Source organism: Protopterus annectens, chromosome 13.part0 (assembly GCF_019279795.1).
Source record: "Protopterus annectens isolate FY-2018-M chromosome 13.part0, PAN1.0, whole genome shotgun sequence".
Lineage (NCBI taxonomy): Eukaryota > Metazoa > Chordata > Ceratodontiformes > Protopteridae > Protopterus > Protopterus annectens.
This window is the reverse complement of record NC_056747.1, coordinates 654,163,025-654,190,091: the sequence shown is the minus strand read 5'-3', so window position 1 is coordinate 654,190,091 and position 27,067 is coordinate 654,163,025. Positions and strand designations below refer to the sequence as shown.

Sequence of the window (27,067 nt, the reverse complement as noted above, 5' to 3'; positions counted from 1 at the left end):
TCAGCACAAAAGTCACCTTACTGTCCCCCCACAAAGACCTATTTGACATCCTCAATACTTGCCCCACACCTCACATCTCTGTAGATCAAGTGTTAAAGGCTCTATCCAAGGCAAAGAACACAGCTTCCATGGGACCTGATAGTATCCAGGGCTGTATTCTGCAACACCTCCAGCAAGAACTAGCCTCGACATTGAGCACCCTATTCAACCATCGCCTAATTACAGGCTTCATTCCAGCACAGTGGAGAACTGTCATTGTCATACCTTTGCACAAAGGTGTTGCCACTACTGACCCTGGAAACTATCGCCCCATTAGCTTGACAAGTCTGATCTGTAAAGCCATGGGGCATATTATTATGGACCTCAAACAAGGACATAGATAATCTCCAAGCACTTGACTCCACCCATTTTGGATTAGTCAAGGTCAGATCTTGCCTGCTGAACCTGGTTCACTTTTTTGACACTGTCACCAAGGCACTGGATGAGGGAAAGTCAGTACATGCAGCTTACCTTGACGTGGCCAAAGCCTTTGACACAATCCCCCACTCAGACATCATTGAAAAGCTAAGAGAACTTGGTGTAAATCCCTATCTCATCAGGTGGGTGGCCAAATAGCTCACTGATAGGACCCAAAAGGTCAAAATAGGTGCCACCACCTCTGACAGCAGACCTGTCACTAGTGATGTCCCCCAAGGATCTGTCCTGGGACCCCTATTGTTTAAAATCTACTTCTCAGAGGTCCAGACAAAGACAAAAGGCCTGTGGCTGATCAAGTTTGTGGACGACTGTATGTTGGGTGCTGTCATTGACTCCCCAAATGATGTTCACATATTTCAAGAGGGTCTCACAGCAAATAATGACTGGTGCCAAAGTCATGGCCTTAAGTTAAATGCAAAAAAAATGTATTATACCATTCAGCAAAAATGCACCCCCCTACTGATTACCACATTAACAGCATCCCCCTAAGCACACAACCTATGGTGAGAGACCTGGGTACACAAGTTGACAAAAATCTCACATTTGACCATCATGTAGTGGTCAGACAAGCCTTTTACATGGTTCATCTCATAAGTAAAGGGACTGCATCCAGAAAAAAGATTATTGCCTCTCTGTACTCCTCCCTCATCAGGCCAATAATTGAGTACAATGCCCCATTTGATATGTACCTCTCCAAACACCTGCAACAATTGGAAAGGCCACAGAAATACCTCACAAAGAGAATCCATGACCTCCAACACCTGTACTATGTGGACAGGCTCAAATCACTATCACTCTACTCTGTATCATACAGATTGCTGAGAGGTGGTCTGTATCTCACCTACAAGACAATCTCAGACCCTGTTCTACTACAGATGCTCCATATCCATAAGTCTAACTCCTTGCATAGTATCCCATCGAAAGACTTAAATCTAATATATGACATTAACAAAACCTGCTGAAGAGATAGGTTTGTCTCCCAGAGGCTGCCTAACAAAACCTGCTGAAGAGATAGGTTTGTCTCCCAGAGGCTGCCCCGTCTCTGGAATAGACTCCCCATACACATCAAAGTATGTAGCTGATAGTCTTCAAGCTCAACCTTGATGAATGGATGGGTAACCACAAATTTGTCCCAGAGGTTTCACCTGTGTGCCTCATTGACAGGGGCAACAGGTGCTGATTGGGGTTAAAATCTTGGCTAGGCTTGTAGGGGCCCCAGAGCCATTAGCCTAGTAATCTCCTATGATCATATATATATATATATATATATATATATATATATATATATATATATATATATATATGTATGTCTACCTGAAAACACCGACCACCATCCTGACAATCAACAAAACAAAACAAATACCTTTTCCGTAAAACACACACACAACACAAGCACACCAAAAACCTTAAAAACCTACACTAAACCTTAAAATACACAACTATCTATGCAATAACCTTAACCCTAACTCTAAGGTCGGTCACTATCACACGCTCACCTAACCCGCACCCTAACCCTAACTCACTTAACCTGCCCCTAACCCTAAAGTCTGTTCCTATCACACACTTACCTTACCCGCACCCTGACCCTAACGTCCGTCACTATCACACACTTACCTTAACATGTCGGTGTTCTCAGCATCGAGATTTTCAATTCGTTGGTCATCACCATTGTCGATCTTCCGGTGTCGGTTATCTCGTTGTCGGCATTGTCATCGTTCAGTGTTTTCAGGTAGACATTTATATATATATATATATATATATATATATATATATATATATATGTATATTTATTATTATTATATATAATAATTGTGTGTGTGTGTGTGTGTGTGTGTGTATCTCATGAATCAGGGAACACTCATATGAGCAGATCTCTATGAATGCTCAAAAAACAAATAATTACAACTTTCTATTTTAACTCCATTAGGAAGAATGTTCGTTCACATGACCACTCACTTTTTTTTTTACATCACAAAAAAGCTTTCACTTAAGTGAGCATTTGCTCTTCCTAATTGTAACCATATATATATATATATATATATATATATATATATATATATATATATATATATATTGTGATTATAAGAGGTGAAATACTTTCTAAGCACAATGGTAGCTAGTTCAGAAAACTAAATCCGTTTTCATTACTTGTTACTGTTTGAGTATGTAGCTGGCATTATAGGTAATTTTCTAAACTTAGAAAATTTGGGAGAGCATGTGCTTTGGACTTGAATTGCTGATGTGTTAGGAACGGTTTCTGATCAGGCTGTCTGATGGAATGCCTTAGATTCAGGTAAACACTATGCCCTCAGCAGTTGATTTTGGTCATGTTGGGACTGCCTCCTGGAATGCCAGTTTGGATATTTCTGGACATTTCTCTGATAACCTGTTCACTGGAAGCATCATAAAACAGTCTCTGTATGCAACACCTTCATTGTAAGAAATATTCATCTTTAACAAGTGTCTTCAATTTTTTTTCAGCAGCTTTCCATCTTTAGGACAAACACATGATCTGGGTTGCTCATACTACTTCACAACCTTCCTGCCTGCTTCCTTGCAGACAGTTTCTATATTCTCACCATGCCCCACTCTTTCAAATAAATCTTGAATCTTGCCCTGATAGTAATAGCAATGTTATCTGTACTAGTTTTTGTTTAGTCTCTCTTGAACTGATTTTAAGGTTAAGTTTGAGGTAGTTAGGTAGCCTGTTCTTAAATCTATCACTCATCAATAACTTGAGCTGATGAAAGACCTACCTTGTAAAGGAGTATTTCTCTATTCCAGCAAATGTTAGTGTATAGGTATGTAACAGGCACTGTTCATGCTGTAAGCTTTACCATTATTTTTTGTTAGTTTGTTCTGTCTTCATGACCAGAGATATCATGCAATTAGACATTTGAAGCGGGCACAACTTTTCCAAACCTGGTTCTTCCAGGTCTACTCAGCTTTCAGAATTACTGTTTAAGAGAACATATAGGAGTATTGCATCCAGAAGTAGTTTTTATCTACCAACACTGTAACTATTTCATTTGCATCGCACCCTGGAGTGACCATCTTTCACCCTGAAAGTTAAGTTTTTTTGGCATGCTCAGTGTTGTATGGGTTTTCTGCATGGTACACATCTTTAGGCTCAAAGAACCCATCCTGACTCTCTCCCTCTTGTTCTACAACCTCTTGGTCCTCTCTACTAAACTGACTCTCTCAGTACAAGCCCTGTATTAGAATTCCGCTTCCCTTTCAGCTATATCCTCAAAGTATTTACACCTTTATACAGGAACAATGCCTCTGTATTACTTTATCACATTTCTTCTGCAAAATTAGGGGCCTGTGTCTAATTCCTCTTCGGACCATCCCAGTGGTTCCATACTAACCATTTATCCACCTACTTAGGGTTCCTCAAAATCTTACCCACCCAAAGGCTAGGATTCCATCTTTCCTCACCACCTGAGCCTCCCAAGCCCCCTCATAGGTTTTCTGCCCTTGCAAGAATAACTTGAATCCATGTCTGACAGTAAATTGTAAAGCAGGAGAAACACTAAAGATGGCACCCCTGTCATGCCACAGAATGTTGGCATCTTACACTTGATGGGCTTCTGACCCTCAGCTCTCTCAGACTTTATGGGTGGATTTACATCATGACCCTGTGATGCACATCATATACACCTGCTCAACATGCACCATATGGGACAAAGCACCTGTCAATTACTATAGTAGCACAGTGGAGCAGCGAGAAGCATTGCCACCTCACAGCAAGAGATACTGCAGTCTGGTTCTCATCTAGGATGACTTTTGTGTGGAGTCTTCATATTTCAATGTTTTAAGATGTAGATTCTGATCTTTAGTTTAGGCCTTCAAAGAGTGCACTTTCTTTGAATCTAAGTTCACATGCCCTTTCCCCAACCAAGTATCTAGTTCTTTCTTAAAGGATGCCAAGGAATTCAACCTTCTTAAATGCAGTGGTAGAGAATTCAACCAGCTTCCTGTTCTAATATGAAAAGTCTTAGCAAGGAAATTGGAATTCAGTCATGAAGCCACTACTAATTTGTTTGTATTCTTAGAGTTACAGTATGGGGAGAAAATGAAAACCCTTTTGTAGCTACATAGATTTCATTGTGATTACTTTCATCAGTCAAAATGAAATCCCCTCCTAACTGGGTGGTAGATTTTTTTTTTTAGCTTTTCTCTGTAACTCAGATGCTTAACAGAGTAAATCTGCCTTGTGAGACACCTTTGGATTCTTTCAATCATGTTTCTAGTTTTCTTATTATAAATGCATTTCCAATGTGGTCTTATAATAGCTCTGTTTATTAAGAGCAATGCTGCAGCTACCCTGCTAGTCTTCTCTGTGTTAGTATGAATTTTCTCTGGGTGCTTCAGTTTCCTCCCACATCTGAAAGAAATCTGCTAGATAGATTGGTAACTCTAAATTGCCCGTAGATGTCCATGTGGTGTGTGCGCATGATATAGAGCAATGGCCTAGCAATCTACTTCCATTTCCTACTTGCATGTTTGATTCTGTAGCTGTTGGTGGTTATTCATGAAAACACTATGGGAATCTGAAGTGGCTCTGCAGTAATGGATGGATAGAGTAACCGCTAACCATTAATGGAGTTTTCCTCTGTCTCTCTTCAACAGAACAAGCTGCAATGTTCTGATAAATTTGTCATCCATATCTTTGGCCATAATGACCAGTATAAATGTAACCAGACAAACCCCTTTCACTTTACTTTGTACATGCCAGGCCTATTTGCTGTATGATTCATGAGCAGCACTATAGATTAGAGGCCTACCTAGCACACAAGATGGTCTTCTCCCAGCATAATGTAATCAGTAGAGATATTTAAGACACTATGACAGGCCTATTCCAGAAAACCCTTCAGAATATTCACAGAATTACCCATTAAAATTAAAATGTCATCCAGTCACCCCCTTGCAGATTATATAAAAGGCCGTCATAATTGTTTAATTACTTACTATTGCACCTTTTCATATCCAGCACTAATGTTTGACTAGATTCTTGCACTACATAATTAAATCTTCACAACAAGTTCAGGTGTAAGTATCAGCAACTATTTATGTGCTCCAATGACTGATCATTAAGATTGCTGAAACCATGTAATGTTTAACCATCAGCAACATTCACTTTTTACCATCCTTCATCAGCAATGGGTTTATTTAGAGGGACACTGCATTGCAAATGATAATATAAAGGATTGTGAGCGGTTCGTTGTTGCTAACTGCATTATTACGTGTTTGAAAAATTGCATACCAAGAAATTTGCTTTTGAGGGGAATCTTGGCAACCATGTTGAGAACACAGAATATCAGGTTAATATCGGTTTACTGCTTATAATTCTTTGTAGTGCAAGGAGCTTTATGTGCTCCATGTAATACAAGTTACAGTAAAAATGAAAAACAGAAAAAAAAGTGTTTTTATAGCTTTCAAAGCCATAAAACACTTATTCAGTGCTTTTCGATAGGTAGTATAACATAGTTCCGTATGTTTACACTCACCTTCCATGTCCCTCAACTCTTATATTTTTGCAGAATGTCCAGATATTTGCCTCATATGTTAGGTGTGATCTTTATAAATTGTGTGGTTTTCATACAAATTACTGAAGATTGAAGATGCCAAATAATGGCATACATTGGGTTTCAGACTTTGTATCTTTCAGAAAATACAGTCAAACACAAGTCCTGTTAGGGTCTATATTATTAACTTGAATGTTCATAAAAGCGAGTACAACTTCATCGATACATAAACGTCGATCTACAAATCCAGCGAACTACCAAACCATCGAAAATGAAGACATCAAACACATTACGTCATCAAAAGCACCATTCAGGTAAGTCAAACCCAACTAAATAAAACTATATTAACAAACTTTTTGTCCCCCCTGCACCCCACCTACTTAAATATACCAATTCCGAGACCGCACTACAGTGGGGAAAAAGATATATTTCCTTATCCCCATGATCACGCTGCTGGCCAACAAACATGTTCGATGTCTTCAGGTTCAATGGTTTGGTAGTTCCGCTGTATTTATAGAGCGACGTTTGTGTCAACGGAGTTGTATTCGATATTCTGGACATTTGAGTTAATAATATAGACTCATCCTGTTATTCTAGTAATTTTTTTGAGTTTAGTTAAGAAGTCAGATGCATTTTACCAATGGACAGCAAGGAGAAACCAATCTTTTATTCTACCATTGTCATTTATACTGGCAGATTTTACTGCCTAGCCCAAGACTCGACCTTAATAATTTTAGCATGGGGTGCTTAACATTTATTAAGGTCGGGTCTTGCGCCACTCTAGTGCTTAGCTGATTTGTCTTTTTCCAAATATCTGAGTGTAATCATTGCGCTCCATGCACTACATACTACTTATGCAATGAAGTCTGCCGTTTCTCATAGCACTGTGGCATCAAGCTCCTTTGAAATTACATATTTAATTTTAAGGACGATAGAGAAGAACATTACCTCCTCATCACCATCATTATCATTATCACCATCATTTATTTATTTATTTTACTGTTGTTCCCAACACAGGTTCTGCTTATCCTGCTGCAAATTAAGCATGTGATCTAGGCTGGCCCCTGTACAGAACTGGATGGCTAAATCTACATGCTGCAGTGATGACAAAATGGTGACTCACGTATTATAATCATGTGAATTCCTTCTATTTGTCTTCAGTACCATGCATTAGAAAACAAAAATTAAGATGTGAGCTGAACTCTAAATTGACATATCCAAAGAGCTGTGTGTGTGTCTGTCTACCTACTGGTCTGCCTTTGACAGACTGGAGTATAGGCCAAGATGGGGACTTGCTGGCTTCAAGAAGTAACTGAGACTCGAGGGATGAAGAGGAGCTTAGTTAGCAGCACAACATAGTGGTAGCATGGAAGCAGCATTATAAATAAAAGCAATCTCAGGCAATCGCGTACTGCTTAAACCTGATGACAAGTAGTACAGAAGTAACGTGAGTGGGTATGAGCCTTTCATACTCCACATGCATGGCACCTTGTTCTTGTCCTGACCGTTTGACTGTGGGTGGTTAGTTTTAGAGGTTGCATGTGAGACATCCCATTGCTTTGAAAAATAATAATACAGTTTGTGCACCATTGTCTGTTATTGCAACTTCAGGAATTCATCTTAAAAACATAAGTTTAAGTTCATTGATTCCACAAATATTTGTTAACATCATGCACTCAGGAAATTTTGAATAATAATCCTGAATGTTGCGCATATGTTCTTACAACCATCTCTTTCTTTACCTGGTTATGCACTATTATTTTTATCATCCTTAAAGAGCAAAATGTGCATGTAGGTAATTTTTTCTTTAAATGAAAAGTGTTGCTTATTTTCAGTCTTTACAGCAGGTTTCTCTTGTGGCCATCTGCACACTCCCATATATCTTAAAGCATATGCATCTCCTAATCACACTAAGTGCACTGCTAGCACACTTCTTTTTAACCATAGACAATAGAAGAATTATAAAATGGGTTTCCAGTGCTTTATGAAGCAAATTATTTTGCTTTGATAAATAGAAATGACTCGGCACATTTACTACTGAGTGTGTTTGGTGTGTTTGTAGTACACCATATGCCTGTAGTCTCAACGACATTATTTGCAGTCGTGGCTGTGCCTTATACAGTGACTTCTTAAATATAACATAAATTGCTTTATGATCTATTTCAAACAATGCTTTTTCTGTCTCATAAACACATTCATGGAATTGTTTACCACCATCTAGTATAAACAACAATTTTCTTTACAAGTATCTATTTTCTGAAAATTTGTATATGGTCTGGGCCCATACACAATTGTTTTTGCCTTTTTACCTACTGCACACATTCCATTTTGGCTGTTAGTTAACAGCTTAGTTACATAAGAAATTAAGTCTTTTTATTCAGCTTGAGGTTATTCTCAGACTCTTCAATAATCCGTTTGCTCTATTATCCCATTCATCTTCAGTCGACTGTTATTCTATTATGTCATCAGTTATATTAGCAACACTGTCAAATTCCTTGGTGATCTGAGCAGATAATTCTGGTCTGTGTGATACTACCAACACAAGACTTCATTAGGCCTGATCTCTAAACAATCTGTGTCACGAAGCATTTAACTGAAACTATATGCACAGAATATGACTATTTTTGCTGGAGGAGAGATTGTGTTCTTGGATGTTGAATCTCTTTCCAACACCCTTGATCGTTATATGCACTACTGAAATTGTACCAGCTTGAGGAAAAGGAGAGCTGCATTCACTTGTTTTCCTTAAAGTTGGTGCAACCTTAGAACTAGTATATTTAGACACTCTGGCTATGAGGACACGAGTCCTTATAGGAGGTGGTGCAAACAGTTGCAGCCTTCATACAAAAACCCCACCCATTATGATATTGTTGATACTGACGTACTGTAGTGCCCTGCTAGGCAGTAATACACTGATCTGTAGTAGGTTATGGACAGTACAGTGCTATTCCACAACTTGGAAATGACCCCACATTTCATTTGCTAAAGAAATACCAAAGGGAATTTTCAAAACTCTTATCCTTCCCACTGATTAATTAAAAGCTCAAAACTCTCCTCATCAAGCTTGATTTATCTAAATTCCTGTTTTCATCAAGCTTAGAGAAATACTTTACTCCTGGAGTGGCAAACACCACTTCTTCAGGTGCTCAAAATACAGTAAACTCTCGGTTAACCAGAACTCAAGCAGCTGGCAAAAAAATATCGAAGAAATACCGTACAATTTTCATGTGTTGCACCTCCGCCCCACAGAAACATATCTTACATTTTTAGAGTTTCAAAAAGGAAGATAGGAAAAAAGTCCCTCTCTTCCCAGCCTAAGAAGTCTTCAAACCAAGCAAACAGTAAAGGGTATGGTATTAGTCAGGACTATTTTTAGTAGTAACTCTCAAGCAACCAGAATCAACAGTTATCCGGTATCTGTTAACTGAGACTTTACGGTAGATAGTATTCTTTTATAGCTTTCTAACAAACTTGAGGATTGTATAGATTAAAATTTTATCTAATTTCACAACAGTAGCCATTCTATTCATGCATTTAGGAGGCTTGGTCTCCAAATGACTCACAATGCTACATTCCACATGGCTAAGCATGCTCTTGATGTGACTCGTCAAGGCTATTGCAAATTTTCTTGGAGCATATTGGACTGGTAATGTTACTGGAGCTCTCTCTCTCTCTGAATACATTAAACTCTCAGTACGCAATCCAAGCCATTTTCCACTTGAGTAAACTTCGGGTCTCATGCTGCGTATTTGCTGATTCATGCAGCAACTTTGCATTTACAGTGTAATATTTTGTACCATGCCAAGCATCTGACAAGTCAAGGAACTCACAATAAAGAGGCATTTGCTTTGTGAACTATCTAGAACTGAAGCCTGTATTTCATACTTATTTTCACATCCATATTTTTTCTGATCCTTTGGTTGTGCATAATGACCAGATTATCTAAGCAGTGCTTTTAGTTCAATTCTTTTCAGTCCCAGCACTCTGAATGTCATTAAACTTGAAACTAATTTTCAGTCAAGAAGTAGCACATCAATTTTCTTTTTTTAAGCTTTCTCTTTCCATACTTCTAACTCGTTTTCTGGCTGTGCCTTTTCTGTATTTATTTTCTCTGTGAACATTTTCATTATGAATGATGCCCGTAAATAACTCACACCATAAAAATCTCCACAGTGCACTCTGCTTGTACAATAATGCCCAGTGCACAGGTTTGCGCATGTCCCATCATTTACTTAAAGAATCATGTAATCTGTTGGGATAAATATACATCTTTGGATTAATTTGCAGTTTTGTATATGCTTGATCTTTTAAAGTATTATCAAAAATAATCTTTGCAACCCAATAAGTCTGTTTTGTTTGTTTTACAGACTGCTCCAGGTGTTCATAGAAGATTGTTTCGTAAAGTAAAAAACTTAATTGCTGCTTATGAGAAGCCTGATCAAGGCATTGCTGTACCCCTTTTGTATCCCGTTTATAGACCAAAATCTCTAGATCCAGAAGGTAAGTTATGAAGTATTTATAGTTTTCCTGTACCCTTAAAGCAATAATATATTGCAATTTTATATGATTATGAAACAGAACTTGTGCATGTTTTTAATTTTTTTTTCAATGTCCACTAACCACTACCAATGCTGCCCATCACATTTTTATCCTACTACCAGGAAATTTTCCAGTTTGCTCCACAGGCTTGACTTAGTTTGAAGGCAGGTGCACTTAAGTTGGGCAGGATGAGAGACTGAATACAACCTGCCTTGTTGTCAGAACAGTGATGAGAGAGTTATCGATATATGATCTATAGTTTCTTACCTGTGTGGATCCCCAAGCCTTACTGTGTAATAAGATGCCAGCAATATGCACATCTTCACCCCCCCCCCCAAGCCAGCTGAGTGTCAGAGTTTCCCTTTTGTGCTCTGAAGATTGCTGTAACCCATAGTTACTACCCAGGATCAACTCTGTCCTGATTCATCCAGAGATATCCCCTAAAATGAGTGGTGAGGCAATCAGATAGACATAATTTCTCCTCCTAGCTAATCCTGTGGCTCGTGTCACTAACCAATCCCAGATTACTAGTGGCAAAGAAGAATATGGTGTCCTTCTCCAGTAGGCTGTCAACTACATTTTTAAATTAATGGAAGTGTAAGAAATGGTTCTAGTTATCCATACAAAAGCATACGATGGCAGGTGTGAATCTAAGCTGTTAATGGCAATATTGTTATCAGAAAGTATACCTGCATAAATCTGTATAGTTCAAACATTTGCTTCAACGTTGTAAGTGTCATCTAAACATATCTATGGCAGGTAATGCAAACACTGAAAAAAGGAACATTTTGTAGCTTTAATATTTAAGCGCAGTGCTACAAAACATGTTACTGTCTTTTCTTCTATAATGCAAACGTGATATAATTCAAACATTAATTTTGGTACTTATACTAAGTGTCCTCCAAATACATCTAAGGAAAATAATGCGAACACTACAGTAAAACAACATTTTGCAACTTGAAAATGTAAGTGTAGTGGTTTGTGATACGTTGCCATCCTACTTGTCAGTTATCTCACCTACTACACAAATAAATATTTATACGAGATTATCACTTACTACTTTTCTGGAATGGCTGATGAAGCTGATTATTTACAAATATATTCCATTCTTAATGGAAAAAAGAAAAAAAATAAGGTTTTGTTGATAAGACACTTAGAGATTTGGACATTTGGAAGTTCATAGGCTCATAGGTGTGTACTAGGCTAATGGCCCTGGAGCCTTTACAAGCCTAGCCCATAGGATTACCCTGGCATTGTGCTACTCAACCTTAGTTCCCAGTGCATCTGTCGAGTAAAGCCACTGGAGTGATCCCTAGGGTGAATTTTCTATATCCTATCCACTCATCAAGATTTCTCTTGAAGAGGACCAGTGAGATGCTCTGCTTAACATGTATGGGGAGTCTATTCCATAGCATGGGCAGTCTCTGGGTTATGAAACTGTCCCTCCAGCATGTTCTGTTGATTGTGGTAATGAGGTTGAGGTCTCTGGAGCATGTGGTGTGGAGGGATTGGGATTTCTTCAGATGTAGCATTTCTAACAGAGCTGGGTCAGACATTGCTTTGTAAGTCAAGCAGAGATCACCTCTAATAGGCGATATGAGACAAACAGTAGTTGTAGTTGCTTTTGTCTCTCCATATAGGGCAAATGTTTAAGGCCTAGGATCCTCTTTGTGAGGTACTTTTGTGGCCTCTCCAGTTGGTGCAGGTGTCTAGTGAGGTACATGCCAAATGGTGCATTGTACTCAATGATTGGCCTAATGAAGGAAGAGTAGAGGGAGACAATGACCTCTTTCTCCCTGGATGCAAAACCCTTACTAATGAGATGTGCCACATAGAAGGGTTTTCTGACTGAGTGGCAATGTGGTGGTCAAAAGAGAGGTTGCTGTCAGCCTGTGTTCTCAGATCTCTTATAACGCCCTCTATGTTCAGTGGACTACCATCGATGTGGTAATTCATGGGAACTGGGTTTTTTCCCAAAGGGGATGACAACTCATTTTTTCGCATTGAGCTTAAGGCCATGGTTCTGACACAAGTTGTTGGTCTCAGTGAGGCCTTTCTGTAGGATGTCAGCATCACTTGAGGAGTTAATAATAGCTCCCAACTTGCAATCATCTGCAAACATTGTCAGCCAGAGTCCCTTTGTGTTGGCCTGGACTTCAGAGAAGTCGATACCAAACAGGAGAGGACCCAGTACCAAACCCTGTGGGACTCCACTCTTTACTGGTTGGCAGTCTGATGGAGTCAGCTACTTTCACATTATGGGTTCTACCTGTGAGCCAGTTTGCAACCCACCTAGTGATATAGGGGTTGATGCCTAGCTTAGTGAGTTTTTCTATGATTCCTGAGTGGGGAATGGTATCAAAGGCCTAGGCCAGATCAAGGTAGGCTGTATGAACCACCTTGTCTTCATCCACAGCTCTGGTGACGGACTCAAAGAAGTTGACCAAGTTGAGCAGGCATGATCTACCCTTCACAAAACCAAACTGTGTGGGATCCAGAGTTTGGAGATTCCCTATATCCTTGTTTATTAGGTCCATGATGATGCGTTGTACTATTAACATTCCATTTAACCACATCCATTAAAAATACATAGTCAACACCATACCGTGTTGACTATAAAAAATTACTTTTCAGGGGGTCAGGTTCCCCCCAGCACCACTTCAAGTTTTTGTGCCTGTAATTATACTAAGCTCACACACCCTTAGGAGTAAAGATAAATTTCTGCTATCTCACTCCACCACAAAGCCCTTTGTAGATAAAACATTGTAATCAATAAAACTAGTTTGATTCCCATTTCCATTTTATTGCAGCAGGCTTTAATGATCAGCTGGGGATCATACAGTTTTAGGGATTATAAAGATGTTAAGTCCTTGATAGGATTATGCTTTTCAAATACCACTCTTTATCTTGTCTTACTTACTTTTTGGTCAGCTGTGGCAAATGCATTCATCTATTTACTTATTTTAAGTCTATAAATCATTTTACTAATGAAGATGAAGTTTTGTTTGTAAATTAACTTGCCTTCCACATAGATTTAAGGCAATTATATCCATTTGAGTTTCTTCAGTAATTTTTTTAAACATTTTTTTATTGATTTTCATGAAATAAAATAATACAAGAAATACGATAGATAAGTATACACAATATATGTCTTAAAAACATCATAACATGGAACAATAACTATTTGCAATGTCCTTAACAGATACAATGTCATTGTTGTGATTACATTTTATCTAGTAAATTTGCAAGCTTTAACCAAGTTAATTTCTTATGTATTATCGTAGTAGTTCTTTTTGAAATAGTTTGCAACTCCCTATTATATACAAGTTTAGCTAATAGTAAAAAATCTGTAAATGATAGGATTTTTTTACACTTCCAATTTGACATAATTATTTTTATTGCAATTGCAAGCAAGGACCAAAGAACATGCACCTGTATTTTGGGGATATGTATTAGTATTGGTGCATTGAACAGTAATAATGAGTCACATACTTCGCACTTGTCTGACCACAATGCTTTTATGAAATTTCTGAACTCTATCCAGAATGGAGTTACTATTTTACATGTAAGAAACATGTGTACCCAATCTGCAAAAAGTATTTCCTCACATCTCCAACATTTATTAAGATTATTTTTTGATAACAAGTCCATCTTATGTGGGGTAATAAAGCTCTTATGGATATATTTCCAAGTGAAGATTTTCCAAGAAGGGGATGATGTTATGCTGCTAATTGATTTAAGTACTAATTCTTTATCACTATCTGAAAAATGGATTTGTTTATTCTTTCTGTGAAATTCCATAAGGAGTCCTCTGGGATTTGCATATTGGTTCTTAAAAGATGTATATGTACCTGACAATGATAGAATATTATTAACATGCAAAGTGTTTATTTCACAAAGAAGAGAAAGTATTTTAGGTATAGGTGTTTTGCTGGTGATATGGCATATTTTGACTTCATTAACTATGTATTCTTTAAATATTTGTATGTTCAACCAATTGTTATGCTTTGTTATACCTGGCCATAAGAGAACATGGTTCGTGGATATTATTATTATTGCATAGAAACTGGTGCCAGAAAACTAAAACATTTTCTTCCATTACATTTATTTTAGAAAGAGTCCAGACATGTCTTTGTGTATGCTATGGGAAATATTAAAACTATTAAGCTTTTTATCATGTGATTTTTGTTTGTTATCTTTTTAAAATGATCTAATATATAATTAGTGAAAAGAGTTTTTTTTATTCTTATTGGTATTATAGAAATGGTCGACAACAAGAAAGATTTTTTTATTTTCTGAGAAAATATTATTGTCAATATTTGTGTCTATGTCAGATAATAAGATACTTACATGGAGATTTTTTCCAATTAGAACTATATTTGGAGTTTAACCATTGGCTCATCACCTTAAGTATGGTCGATTCCACATAAAGTTCTAAACTTGGGAATGCTATTCCCCCATCTTTCCAGCTTCTATAAAGCCAAGCATGGCTAATTCTTGGCTTTTGAGGAAACCATAGGAAATTTATTAACATAGAATTTAGTTGCTTCATTAACTTTTTGGATGGGGAGGCAATTAAAGTTTAGAAATTGAACTACATTGTGGAAATCATTTTTATTAATGATAGTCTTTCTTTTATCATGAAATACATTTTATTCCATCTATTTAAAAATTCCTTAACTATGGATAATAGGTATTTATAATTTGTTTTTAAAGTATTATTCCAGTTCAACTTTATGTATATTCCTAAGAACTTAATGGTGTCATTTGCCCAGTTAAAATTGATGTGTTTTCTTAGTAAAGCGTTTACTTTTTCATTTATTGGTAATGTTTCTATTTTGGTTTGATTAAATCTTAGGCCTGAAATCTCTTCAAAAACTTGCAAGGATTTTGTTATATGATCTATAGAGGAATCTGTATTTTCAGTTTTTAACATGACATAGTCCGCAAAAAGTTGTATTTTAGGATTGTAGCTTGGACTAAGAAAATGCCCTTATATTGTTTGCTCTTATGAAGTTAGCTAGAGGTTCTACTGATAGGGCAAATAATAAGGGGGAGAGTGGGCAGCCTTGTTTTAGTACCTTTTAGGATGTTGAGCGGGCCTGATAAAAAAGCACCAATTTTGATGTATGATATTGAGTTAACATATAGTCTGTTATAGGACCAGTTTATAGAGTCAAAAGCCTTAAGTCTAAGCTGATAATTGATGGTTATTTTTTTTCCTTCTAGCATGATCTACTAAGGAAAGGAGCCTGGTAACATTGTCTTGTACTCTTCTATTTAGGATGAAGCCTGTTTGATCATCACCTGTTATTTTAGGCATCAGTTGATTTAATCTGTTAGCTAATATTGATGTAAAACTTTTATAGTCCACATTTAATAGTGAAATGGGGGGGTGATACAAAGATACTATTTTGAGGTCTTTGTCCTGTTTTAGGATAGGGGAAATCATGGCATATTTCCAGGAAGGGAATGAGATTGTCTTTTTTCTAAATTCCTCAAAAGCTTGTAAAAGTATCTTTAATGTATTGTCTGTGAGTACTTTATAAATTTCTCCTATTAATCCATCTAATCCTGGGGCTTTGTTGTTCTTAAGGCTTTGAACCCTCTCCTTTAGTTCACTTAATGTTATTGGTTTGAGAAGTTTAGTATTCTGTTCTATAGATCGTTTGTTGCCTATGCTCTCATTTAAGAAGTTATCTTTTGGGACGTTGTTACTACTAATTGGATTTGTGTTATTTATTATTTTGTGATGTTTTCTGAAAGTCTCAAGAATTTCTTCTAAATCTGTTACAATTTTAGTTTTATTTTTAGTTTCATCAACAATTTCCCTTATCTGTTTAACATTGGTTAAGTTTTTTGATTTCACAGCTAATCTGTGCATGCTTTTTGGGTTAACAGAGTAAGACTGTAATTTGATTCTTTCTAGATTTATTGCCACTTTGTGATTAAGAATTTCCATGTTATCAAGGTTTAATTGTTTCATTTCTGTATTTGTGTTTGTCTTTATTATTGAGATTTCTTTTTAGTTCATCAATTTTTGATTGTATTCCGGATAGTGTACTATCCCATTCCTTTTGTTTGCTTAGTTACCAGGTTTTGATTTTACCAAAAATGTAAGATTTCAGCGTATCCCAGGCAATAACTTTAGAAGCACTATCATTGTCATTTATGTCTAGAAATATTTTGATTTCTTTCAGTAACCATTCCTTAAACCCGGTTATCTTAACAATGTATGCTGGTATTCTTTGCCAATATACTAGATGACTAGATTTCATGTTGATTTTAAAGAAAATAGCATTGTGGTTGGACATTGGACAGGAGCTAATGAAAACGTCCCGAATTTTTGAGAATAAATAATCTGTAACCAATACCTTATCAGTGGTAGTTTGTGTACCGAATCTGTATGAGTAATGTGTGTATTTTAGAGATTTGGGTTCTATCTTTTCATAAATATCTCTTATATTTGAATTATTGATGAAGTTCAATGTTTTAGCAGGTGCAGATATCTTAAACTTATCACATTTAGTAGTGTCACTTCTGGAGAAAATACAGTTAAAATCACCTGCATATATTATTTCTCCTTTAGATTTGATTAGTGTAAGTCAAGATATTTATTCACTGTTGCAGCACCGATACCGGGTATCCAATAAGTGTTGGCTAATGTGATTAGTTTTTTATTTATTTCTAGAATAATTAAGCAGAACATGCCATTTTTGACTGAATACGTGTCGATTATTTTAGGTATTGGTAGTGTTTTCCTCCACAATACCATGGTGCCTCTTCTTTTGGTCCGAAAATGAGATTTTGCAAGTGTAGAGTAGCCATTAAAAGACATCCTATTCAAATCTTTGATTATATGAGTTTCTTGCAAGAATGCAATATCTACTTTCTTAGTTTTCAAATATTTGGTTAAGCTTCCTCATTTTATAGGATTGTTGAGTTCAGTTACATTTAAGAACAAACATTTATATGAAAATATTCCTATAGATTGTGTTAGATAGTAAAGATTATGTTATGAACATAACATGAGCACTGAGTATAACTGTAAAACATTTAAAACTATTTACAAGTCTAAACATGGAATATTTAATTCCTGGTTTAATGAGAAGTTCCTCAAAACCACCTTTGTCCATCCTAAGAACAGTAATCTACATCCGTTCTGTGCTACTGCCATTACAATAACTGTATAGAATGTAGTAAGAAGTGAGAAAAATAAAAGACTACTCCTTAGAATTGTAACTGATTTGAGTAGTGAAATATCAGTGTGTGAAATTAAAGTTAATAAATTATTTGTGGTAATTATGTATATGAGTAATTATCTTTGTACAACCAAATCAGAGAGTAATTTTAAAACAAAAGACCTAGTGTATTGTTACAGGAGTAGGAAAATAGTAATGCCTTTAGGAAGCTTATGTTTAGCTATGAGTCTAAAAATATGGAACTATCAACAATTTTAAGTAAAAGCTATTAAGATTTCAGATAAATATTAAATTAAGCAAATCACTTAAATCTGTACTTGGCTCAATAGCCTGCATCTATATGATGTTTCTATTTTCCTCCACTGGAAAAGCGGGATGATGTTGAGTAGAATAGATCTCTAAAATTATGTCTAGTTGCAGTCTGTGGAGTCAGCAGATCATTTACTAATGTTTTGAGATATGAGAGGTGACTAAAGTATCTGACAAAATCTCATGCTAGTACAATCGGGAAACACAGACTTTACAAAGGGAGCGTCTTATACAAGAGTGTGAAACAAATCATGCAACCAAATTGGATGAAAGCCTACTTTGAAAAATATAACTATGGGGACTATAATCTTTTGTAGTGTAAACATCTTGTCTTCTTTAAGTAATGCATAAATGTACGTGTATTAAACTAGAGAACACAACAGCTATCCAAAAAACTAGTAACTCTCTCTCTAAATTAATAAGAGCAGGTATTGCAAGTCCTGGCAATAACAAATGAAGAAATTACTAATGTCTTACTTCTGTACATATGCTAGGGAAAACTATAAACATGCACATGTATATAAATGGCACAGACAACACAGTAATATGCAACAGTTGAACAGCAAATGCTATAGATACACAGGTAGAGTAGTTTTGAGTACCACAGACCCCTATATACTGTTATGCAAACATAATGTAACAGGTTACAAAATTGCTGTCAGCAATACAAATGTCTCAATACATGTGCAAGGGTGATCACAACAAAATGGAAGGAGTTCACATATCTAAGTACATATTATAAGGGTGCTTGTGTGTTAGTCATGTAGAGCTATACCCATGTATACCTAGATAGAACAATGCATATGAACTACAAATGTATACCAAAGTTCATGATTACTGACCTGTGCATATATAGCTTAGAATAAATTATGTTCAAAAAGGTTAGTTATTAAAGCTAGATAATAAAACAGGTATATAGAAACTGGTAAGTAACTCTCTCTGTAAATTTGAGAGTAGGTACTTTTTACAGATTGTAGTTAAATAAGAACATTGGTCTTTTAAAAGCATACATATCTTACTTTCATGAAACTGAGGATATAGATAAGTCAGTTAAACTGTGGAAAGCACAATAATTATTATAAAAAAAAAGGAGAGAAACAGACAAAAAAAATTTTCTGAATGCTAAATATTTTCATAAACTGAACACATAGAAGCCTTTCTGCAAACCTATCTGTGAACTTCAGTTAAAAGCTTGTTTAAATATCTGCATTGTTGCAAGTAATTAAAACATTGAATATGCATTTTAACAAAGTCAAAATATAATTTACCTTTAAAAATGCGTTTCTATAAATGTGCAGCATTTAGCACTTACATAAAGCAAATCCTTTAATTTCTTAATAGTCCTTTTGTTCTCAGTGATTCTGTGGCGTTAACTTCCTGATTCTCCTCGGATAACATCATCTGAGCATGCTCAGGTCAAAGGTCATGCTGCATGTCTATTCACACTGTTACAGTGATGTAATCAGTTTACAAACAAGCAAGAAGTGTTCTAGGCTTGAAAAAGAGTTCTTTTTAAGCTTTTTGATTTTTCGGTGGCAAAATACAGCACAAAGGTAATTTAAACAAGTAAATTGTCCTCAAAATGTTGTATGGCTCTTGTGTATAGCAAAAAAAAAAAAAAAAAAAAACAGGCAGAGAGAGTTAAATAAATCATACCTTAAAATGCTTAAAATACTTCTTTTTGAACAGTAAATCTGTACATTTTAAAGCCCTTTTTCCCCTTCCACTTCCGTGATCTTTAACATACTTTTTGTAATATAAAATTAGCATTATTTACATATTGAGTAAAAATTTTCTGCTGTCTCTCATATTAATTTATAAAGCCAAAAGTCTGTGTAGAATGTTTGTATGGTCACATCAGATGTATACTTTGTGTTGAAATCTTATTATAGCTTTATATGATGGGTATAGTGTTTTAATTGTAATAAGCTTAAATGGCAGTAGTGTGACTCATTTGCATACCGTGTGAAGATGTTGTTTGAAGGCTATTGTCATTTGCTGACTGTGTCTGTGAGATTAATAGAACAGTGAGAACGGATAGGAAAGAGAGGAGAAAAAATTCAATAAGTACTGGATAGCAATATTATGTTACCATTGATGTAATGTATAGCCTGCATAATAAATGTTTGCTGTAAGGTGTTTATATTACTGCAGCTTATTTTTAAGTAAATATTTAAACAAGTTTGTTTATATTGAAGCACTTAGCAACTGTTTATATTATTATGCAAAATAAAAGGGAAAAAAATGAAAAACAGAAAAAGGAGAGCAGTATTGAGAAATAGAAAAAGTATATAGAAGAAAGCAGGTTTAAATATGTATGTATATATATATATATATATATATATATATATATATATATATATGTGTATGTACATATATATATATATATATATATATATATATATATATTTACTAAATAAATCGAAAGTTTGTACCTTATGAATATGATTCCATTTGTAGCATGCGTTTTTAGATGTATTGTTTTTTAATAAGTTTTGAGAGTTATGGCTTTTATACTGTTTCCCCTTAAGCTTCTTGCAAGGTAATGTGATTTTGTATATAGCCACAGAGAAACATCAACTTGTAGTATAATTCCAATGTGCTAATTTAACTAGTAGTGTCCATATCCCAGTTCTAATGTCTTACATTATGTAAATGGCATAGCAGTAAATCCCACCTCATGGCATCATGCTACTTCTGTGTGATTTTTCAGTTTCAACGGCAGTAACTCTTTCTATCTGTTTATTAAACAGACAAAATGATTCAAATAAGTTCATGTTTCCTGGACTTTCCTTCGTATACAAATATAGTACCTACCAGAAAAGTGAAGAAGACAAGAATAGTGACTTGCAATGATCATAGGGAATGTTTCTGTACTTGACCACCAATATGTAAATGATAAACATTATGCAAACAGAAATTGGAGCATTAAGTTTTACTTAAAAATGTATAAAATGACTTCAGAGATTTCTTCTTTGTCACAGAAAAACATTAATTAATCACATATTAATATAGAGATTCATGAAAATGTAAGTGGAAACCAGGATTTCTTTTAGAAGAACATAAAGAAACATCTAAGGCAGCAGGAAATAATGATTAATGTAGACATGAAGCTGAAGATGTTAAATATTAACATTTTAAGTAAACTTGGTGTATTTCTCCAGACTGGATTATTAATACCCATTCAACACAAAGGAGAAAATGCTGACATAAAAACCTGCAGTTTTATGCTATATCAGGTAAAAGCAGATACTGACTCAATCATTGTTGTGTTTACTATTGCTGTGAACTTTGTAGTACTTAAACTGATTTGTCACCCCTTTCATCTTGGAAGCATTGCCTTTGGATGGAAATAAACATGTTTATACTTAACCAGGTAGCTGCAGATATATGCGCTAGAGTGAAATTGCCACAACCATGCATTTATTATGGCTATTAATGCCAAATAAATTCAATCAAATGCAAATTAAATCAGTCAGTACATCAAACCAACAACAGAACACATCCAACATCAGAAGTGTTTGGAGGGATAGGTATATCTTGCAGAGAGTACCACTGGTCTGGAACAGACTCTCCATCTGTGGAAAACAAAGTTCATCCCTGTTCATATTGAAGCATACCTTGGCTCTGTGGATGGAAAAATTAAATTTTACCCTAGTCTTGGAACTGTACTAATAATGGACAGAGGCAGATCCTAAATGCTTTATCCCAGTCATAGATCCTTTAAATTATCTGTGGTATGATCACAGTTATTCTCATTAGGAGTAATATATAATTATTGACCCATGGTATGGGTAAGACCACTCTGTAAACAATTGGGATAGGTTTATTAAAGTACAAAAAGGGAATTTGGCTAAGCTTAAAATGTTCTACAAGGGCAGCTGGATGTATGAACAGATAAATGAATTGAAGGGCCATTTACTGCAGTCAGTGTTTTCACTAGTTCCAAGCCAATCATTGCCAGCATCAGTGTAGGCAGAGGAACACAGAGGACAGCACTTGAATGGATGCCACTTAGGCCAGTCAGTCTCCTGAGTATAAAGCATCATCCCCAATCAGAACATGCAAATTTTTCACAAAGGCTAAGGGGTCTGCAAAAATCCAGCAATCACCAAAAGTCACGAGTGGATTCTAGGCCTTGGTCCCAACTTGCCCACTATACCAAAAAGCATGGGAAGTTCTACTCCATGTTCAGGGCCCAAAGCCACTGGGGGTGGCCATAGCCTGCTTTATATAATTGCCAATAATTCCCTACCTAATCGTTGTCTCTTTTTTACCCAAGAAATATAAACTATTCTCTCCATATTTTTTTACCTTTTGCAGTTTATCAGGTGCATACTCACTGGGTCTTTGTAGGTGGACATGTCATTTCTGCATCATATTAAGAAAGTTCCTTCATAATAAAAGTTCCTATCAAACACAAATCCCCTGAATCTGGATAAAGTAACCAACGATAAAAGTATAATGTTCCAAAAAAAGCCACCAACTCGTTGGAATACACACGGCAAAACAACACTTAATAAAAAATAGTAAAAATACATAAAATGGGAGCGCTTTCACAGAGTCCTCTCTGCTTCCTCAGACATACTACAGTAACTGCTGCTCTTGTTTAAATAATTATACATCTGTGTCAAATCCAATCAGTTGACAGTATCTTGAAAATAAAAATTAAAAAGACACACTATATAAACAATCAAATCATATAAATAATGGACTAAAAATGTATGTAAAAAACTGTAAAAAGCTTGCTCTATAGAGTTAGATAATGTTAAAACTGTAGAATATATATATATATATATATATATATATATATATATATATATATATATATACATATATAGATGTTAAAAGATGTGACTAAACATAATAATCAATGTTTCAAGCCCTGTTCCTGAGAATAGGTTTCAGTGAAATCTTACTGTTTAGTCCAGGTGGTCTGTCAGCCTGAAATCTAATTATCCATTCATGTTCTGAGGCTTCGGTCTTATTGTTCATGTTCCCACCTCTTTTATTTTCTTGTATAATGTGTAAGACTAGAAATCTGAAGGTGTGTGTGGCTCCCTCCTTTATAACAAGCATCGCTAACGCACTTGTCTCTTTTTTATTTTTAATGTCCCTTATGTATGTATGTATGTGTGTGTGTGTGTGTGTATATATATATATATATATATATATATATATATATACATATATATGTATATATATACATATATACATTAATTGTGGAGACAGTCAGTCTCACGGAAAGAAAACTGGCTTTGATAAAAGCTATGTCATCTGCAAAGGATAGACATTTGAACAGTTCACATAGAGGAAAGCATTAGCTTTTGCCATAACTGTTTGTTTTTTTTCATAACCCAAATTATTTCTGAAATGTGTTCACATGCTTGCTCTAAAAAGGCTTGGGAAGCTTCTGCACACACCTTATAAAAGGAAACTTAAGCAGGTCACATTTCTAGCTAAGAAAGGCTGCAGTTTGTACTGTAGCACTTCTGTACAGCAGATTCTAAGCTGGAACCAGTTTTACCCCCAAGTACCTCACTTTTGTTCCTTGTATATATATTTCCTAGATGCACAACTCCTGTTACAGTCTGGATCCCCTCCAGATTCATCATCCGGGCAGCTCTGCACCCTCATCATTTAAAGGGGAAATGGGAGGATTTGCTACAGTTCACTTACTTCCCTAATAGGGAGTTGAATTGTTCCAATAAGGCATTGACAGCCTTTTCAGGCTTGTTGGCTGTTGGTGAAGCACCCACCAAGAGGAGAAAATGCTGAGAGAAGAAAGGAGCCACTTTTGAGATTTTAAGTATTTTTCCTCTGTTTATTTGATAAGTTTTTCTGCATAGCTGCCTAGTTTGAGCATTTTCTGGCTTGTTAAACTTGATTTCTGCATTAGTAGCTGTATTTAGAGCACAACCAAAAGCTGTATACTGAATTTCCTGTTTGCACTTAATTTTAAAATCGTTTTTTTTCTCAAAACTTGCATATTTTCTGTCTTTGACCTAGCACTCTTGTGTGGGGTCATTTACTGCACTGTTATAACTTGATATTACTTGTGAACCTCTGCTATCTCTGAAAAAACAAAAACAAAAAAAAATCTTGCTTTTTTCCCACTTTTCTGAGATTTAAAAAAGTTCAAGTTACAGGCTTGCTGTTCTTGAACTGTTTTGTAAGTTTCTGTGAGGCCATTTTTGCTTGGGCTAAAGGAAAGTCTCTCTGTTGATCAGTGGCAGTGATAAACATTGAGCTGCTTCCCTGCCCCCGTGGGAGTGGTTACTGACTTGAAACTGTAGTTTTATTGGCTGTTTTGGGTCGGTTCCTGGCTCTTTCCAGCCCCTGCTATCAAGCACGCTTTAGAGTGCTTTAGCGCGGAGTTGCCACTAGAGCAGCATCGGGCAGCGCTGGTTTAACAAGATTAAACTTTTTCTGGCTCCATAAAGTCTGTTCTTCATTTTTTCCCTTAGAACTGCTCTACTAGTAATCTAAACAGTATATCCCTTAACTAAAAAGCACAGCACTTGTTCCTAAAAGCTTTTACTTGTCTTAAAAGCATCTTCTTTTCAGGTTTAGCACTTCTGTATTATACAAAGTCCCTCACTAGCAAACCCCCCCCCCCAGGAGTACCCACTTCCTTACTAAGTCCTCTCTTATTCAGTTACACCCATAACTTCTAAATTTCTCTAGCATGTCGAAGGGCCAGCTGCTGGCATCCTCTCCTGTCCAGTTGGTGAATTTGGGAATATTGAGGCAATGTTACAATTGCCTCATGTACACTGACAGCCCTCTCCTCCTCCCACATAACACAAATACTTGCGAGAGATGTAGTTATTTAGCCAAACTGGAGGCTGAGCTCTCTCAACTCAGGACTGGTAAGACCAGACAGGAGGAGAAGGCAACTACACAAACCACAAAACCAGTCTCACATAAAGCTATCACAACAATGAGTCAAACACATAAACACACAAAGTCATACTCGGAGGCTCTGAGCAAAAATGTACCTAAACAGCAGAGGCCTCCAAAGCAGACATCCAAGCAACTGCCACCTCATGACACACCACAGGCAACACATAAACCACAAAATCAGTATGCAAAGCAGTCACAGCCCTTAAGGCCAAATACAACACCAAACATACTTGTCATAGGTGACTCCATAGTCAGACACACTGACGTCCCACTCACCAGGCTGAACAAGGAGAGAGTCACAGTAAGCTGCCTATCGGGCGCTAGAATCTGCCACATAACACAAGCACTCGGGTCACTCCACAGCAAGTACAAATATGACACAGTCATTGTCCATGCTGGTGTGAACGACCTGAGATGTACCTCCCTGGACTACATGAAAAGAGACATAGAGGAGCTCTCTGATTATGTAGCCCAGGCAGGTATGACCCTGACCCTGAGCAGTATCCTTCCTTCACCAAGAATGATGCCACAACATAGAGACAAGATGATCAGCTTTAACAATTGGCTTAATTTCTGGTGTCATTCAAAGGGGATCCAGTGTCTGCCTGGGATGACATGCTTGACAAGCCACGCTGCCTCGCAAGGGACGGCTTGCACCTGTCACCCCTGGGATTCCGGATATTGGCTAAGGCTCTTGCCACCCCCATAGTGCCTTTTTTAGGCAAGGCTCAAATTCTAAACCTACCACCCTAGAAAACAAAAATGGGAAGAAACTAAGGGTAATGCTGCTCAATGCCAGAAGTCTAAATCTCAAAATGCATGCTCTCGAGGCCCTTCTCAGTATGGAGAACATCGATGTCTGTGCTGTGACTGAAACCTGGTTCAAGGCTCCTAAGAGCACCCCGGCACTATCAGGTTTTACCTCATATCATGTGTTCTGGCCCCAAAACCCGGACCACACCACAAAAGGAGGGGGTGTATCCATATTCATCAAGGATACCCACACCTCCAGGTTGGTGGCAATGCACGAAGCATCGGAAACCATCCAGGTGCAATTAACCATAGGCAAAACTGCTCTACAATTTGTAGCATGCTACAGGCCACCCTCTCAAACTCAGGAACCCCACACAGCCTTCCTGAAGACACTGGAGGGTATAAATGTGTCTCCAAACACCATTATATTGGGTGACTTCAACTACCCAAATATAGACTGGGAACATTACTCAAGCCCCAACTTTCTAGCCCAAAGGTTCCTGGAGTTCATAAATTCAAATGCCATGGAACAACTAGTCACCATTCCCACAAGAGGAGAAAATATACTAGATCTCATCATCACAAACATGGGGACAAAATGCTCCACACCGGAAGTATATCCCTCATTGGTGAGATCAGATCACAAACTTATCTCACTGGAAATCCACATCCCGCCCCCACCACAAACAAAAAAGACCACAGTGAAGAACTTCTCTAAAGCAAACTTCACACTACTCAAGACTGGTGTGGTATCCTTCAAGGCCCCCGAGCCAGTGGAAACCACAACCCAAGCTGCGGAAGCCCTTACAAATGCCTTCTACGAACACCTCCAGGACTGCATGGATCAGGCAATCCCTAATAAAACCAAGACTCTTTCCACAAAGGGCAAACGTCCAGTCTGGTGGACCCCAGCCATTAACAAACTTTACAATAAGAGGAGAAAGCTATTACATGATAGAACAAAATCCATAAAAGAGAAGACACCCTTGATCATTATTAGTAAAAAAATACGAGCACTCATAAAATCATCCAAGGCCAAATTTGAGAGAAAACTTGCAATAGATTCAAAAGACAATCATAAGGCCTTCTTCAGCTGTTAGAAACCTGGGTGAAAACTCCCAGATATGCGCAGAATTAGTCCAAAATGATACAAAAATCACTGAACCCACAGACATTGCCAACATACTGGCAGACAGGTTCAGTGCAAACTTCACCCCCCTCTCCCCCTCAAAAGGAGAGATAACTATCCCAGCGGAGTGTAGCCTCCCAGACATCTCTAATGCGCAGGTGAAAGCTGCTCTCTCTAAAGCTAAAAACACAGCATCAATGGGACTGGATGGTGTCCCCGGC

At 36.8% G+C, this 27,067-nt stretch overlaps 1 protein-coding gene across 1 annotated transcript in view; it reads left to right on the top strand.

Moving 5' to 3' along the window:
• Positions 1 to 27,067, top strand: part of SH2D1A (SH2 domain containing 1A) — a 360,889-nt gene that overhangs the window by 293,394 nt on the left and 40,428 nt on the right. Inside the window, exon 3 of the mRNA XM_044054339.1 lies at positions 10,376 to 10,508. Within this exon, the coding sequence (XP_043910274.1) occupies positions 10,376 to 10,508 (133 nt within the window). The remainder of the gene's footprint in view (positions 1 to 10,375; positions 10,509 to 27,067) is intronic.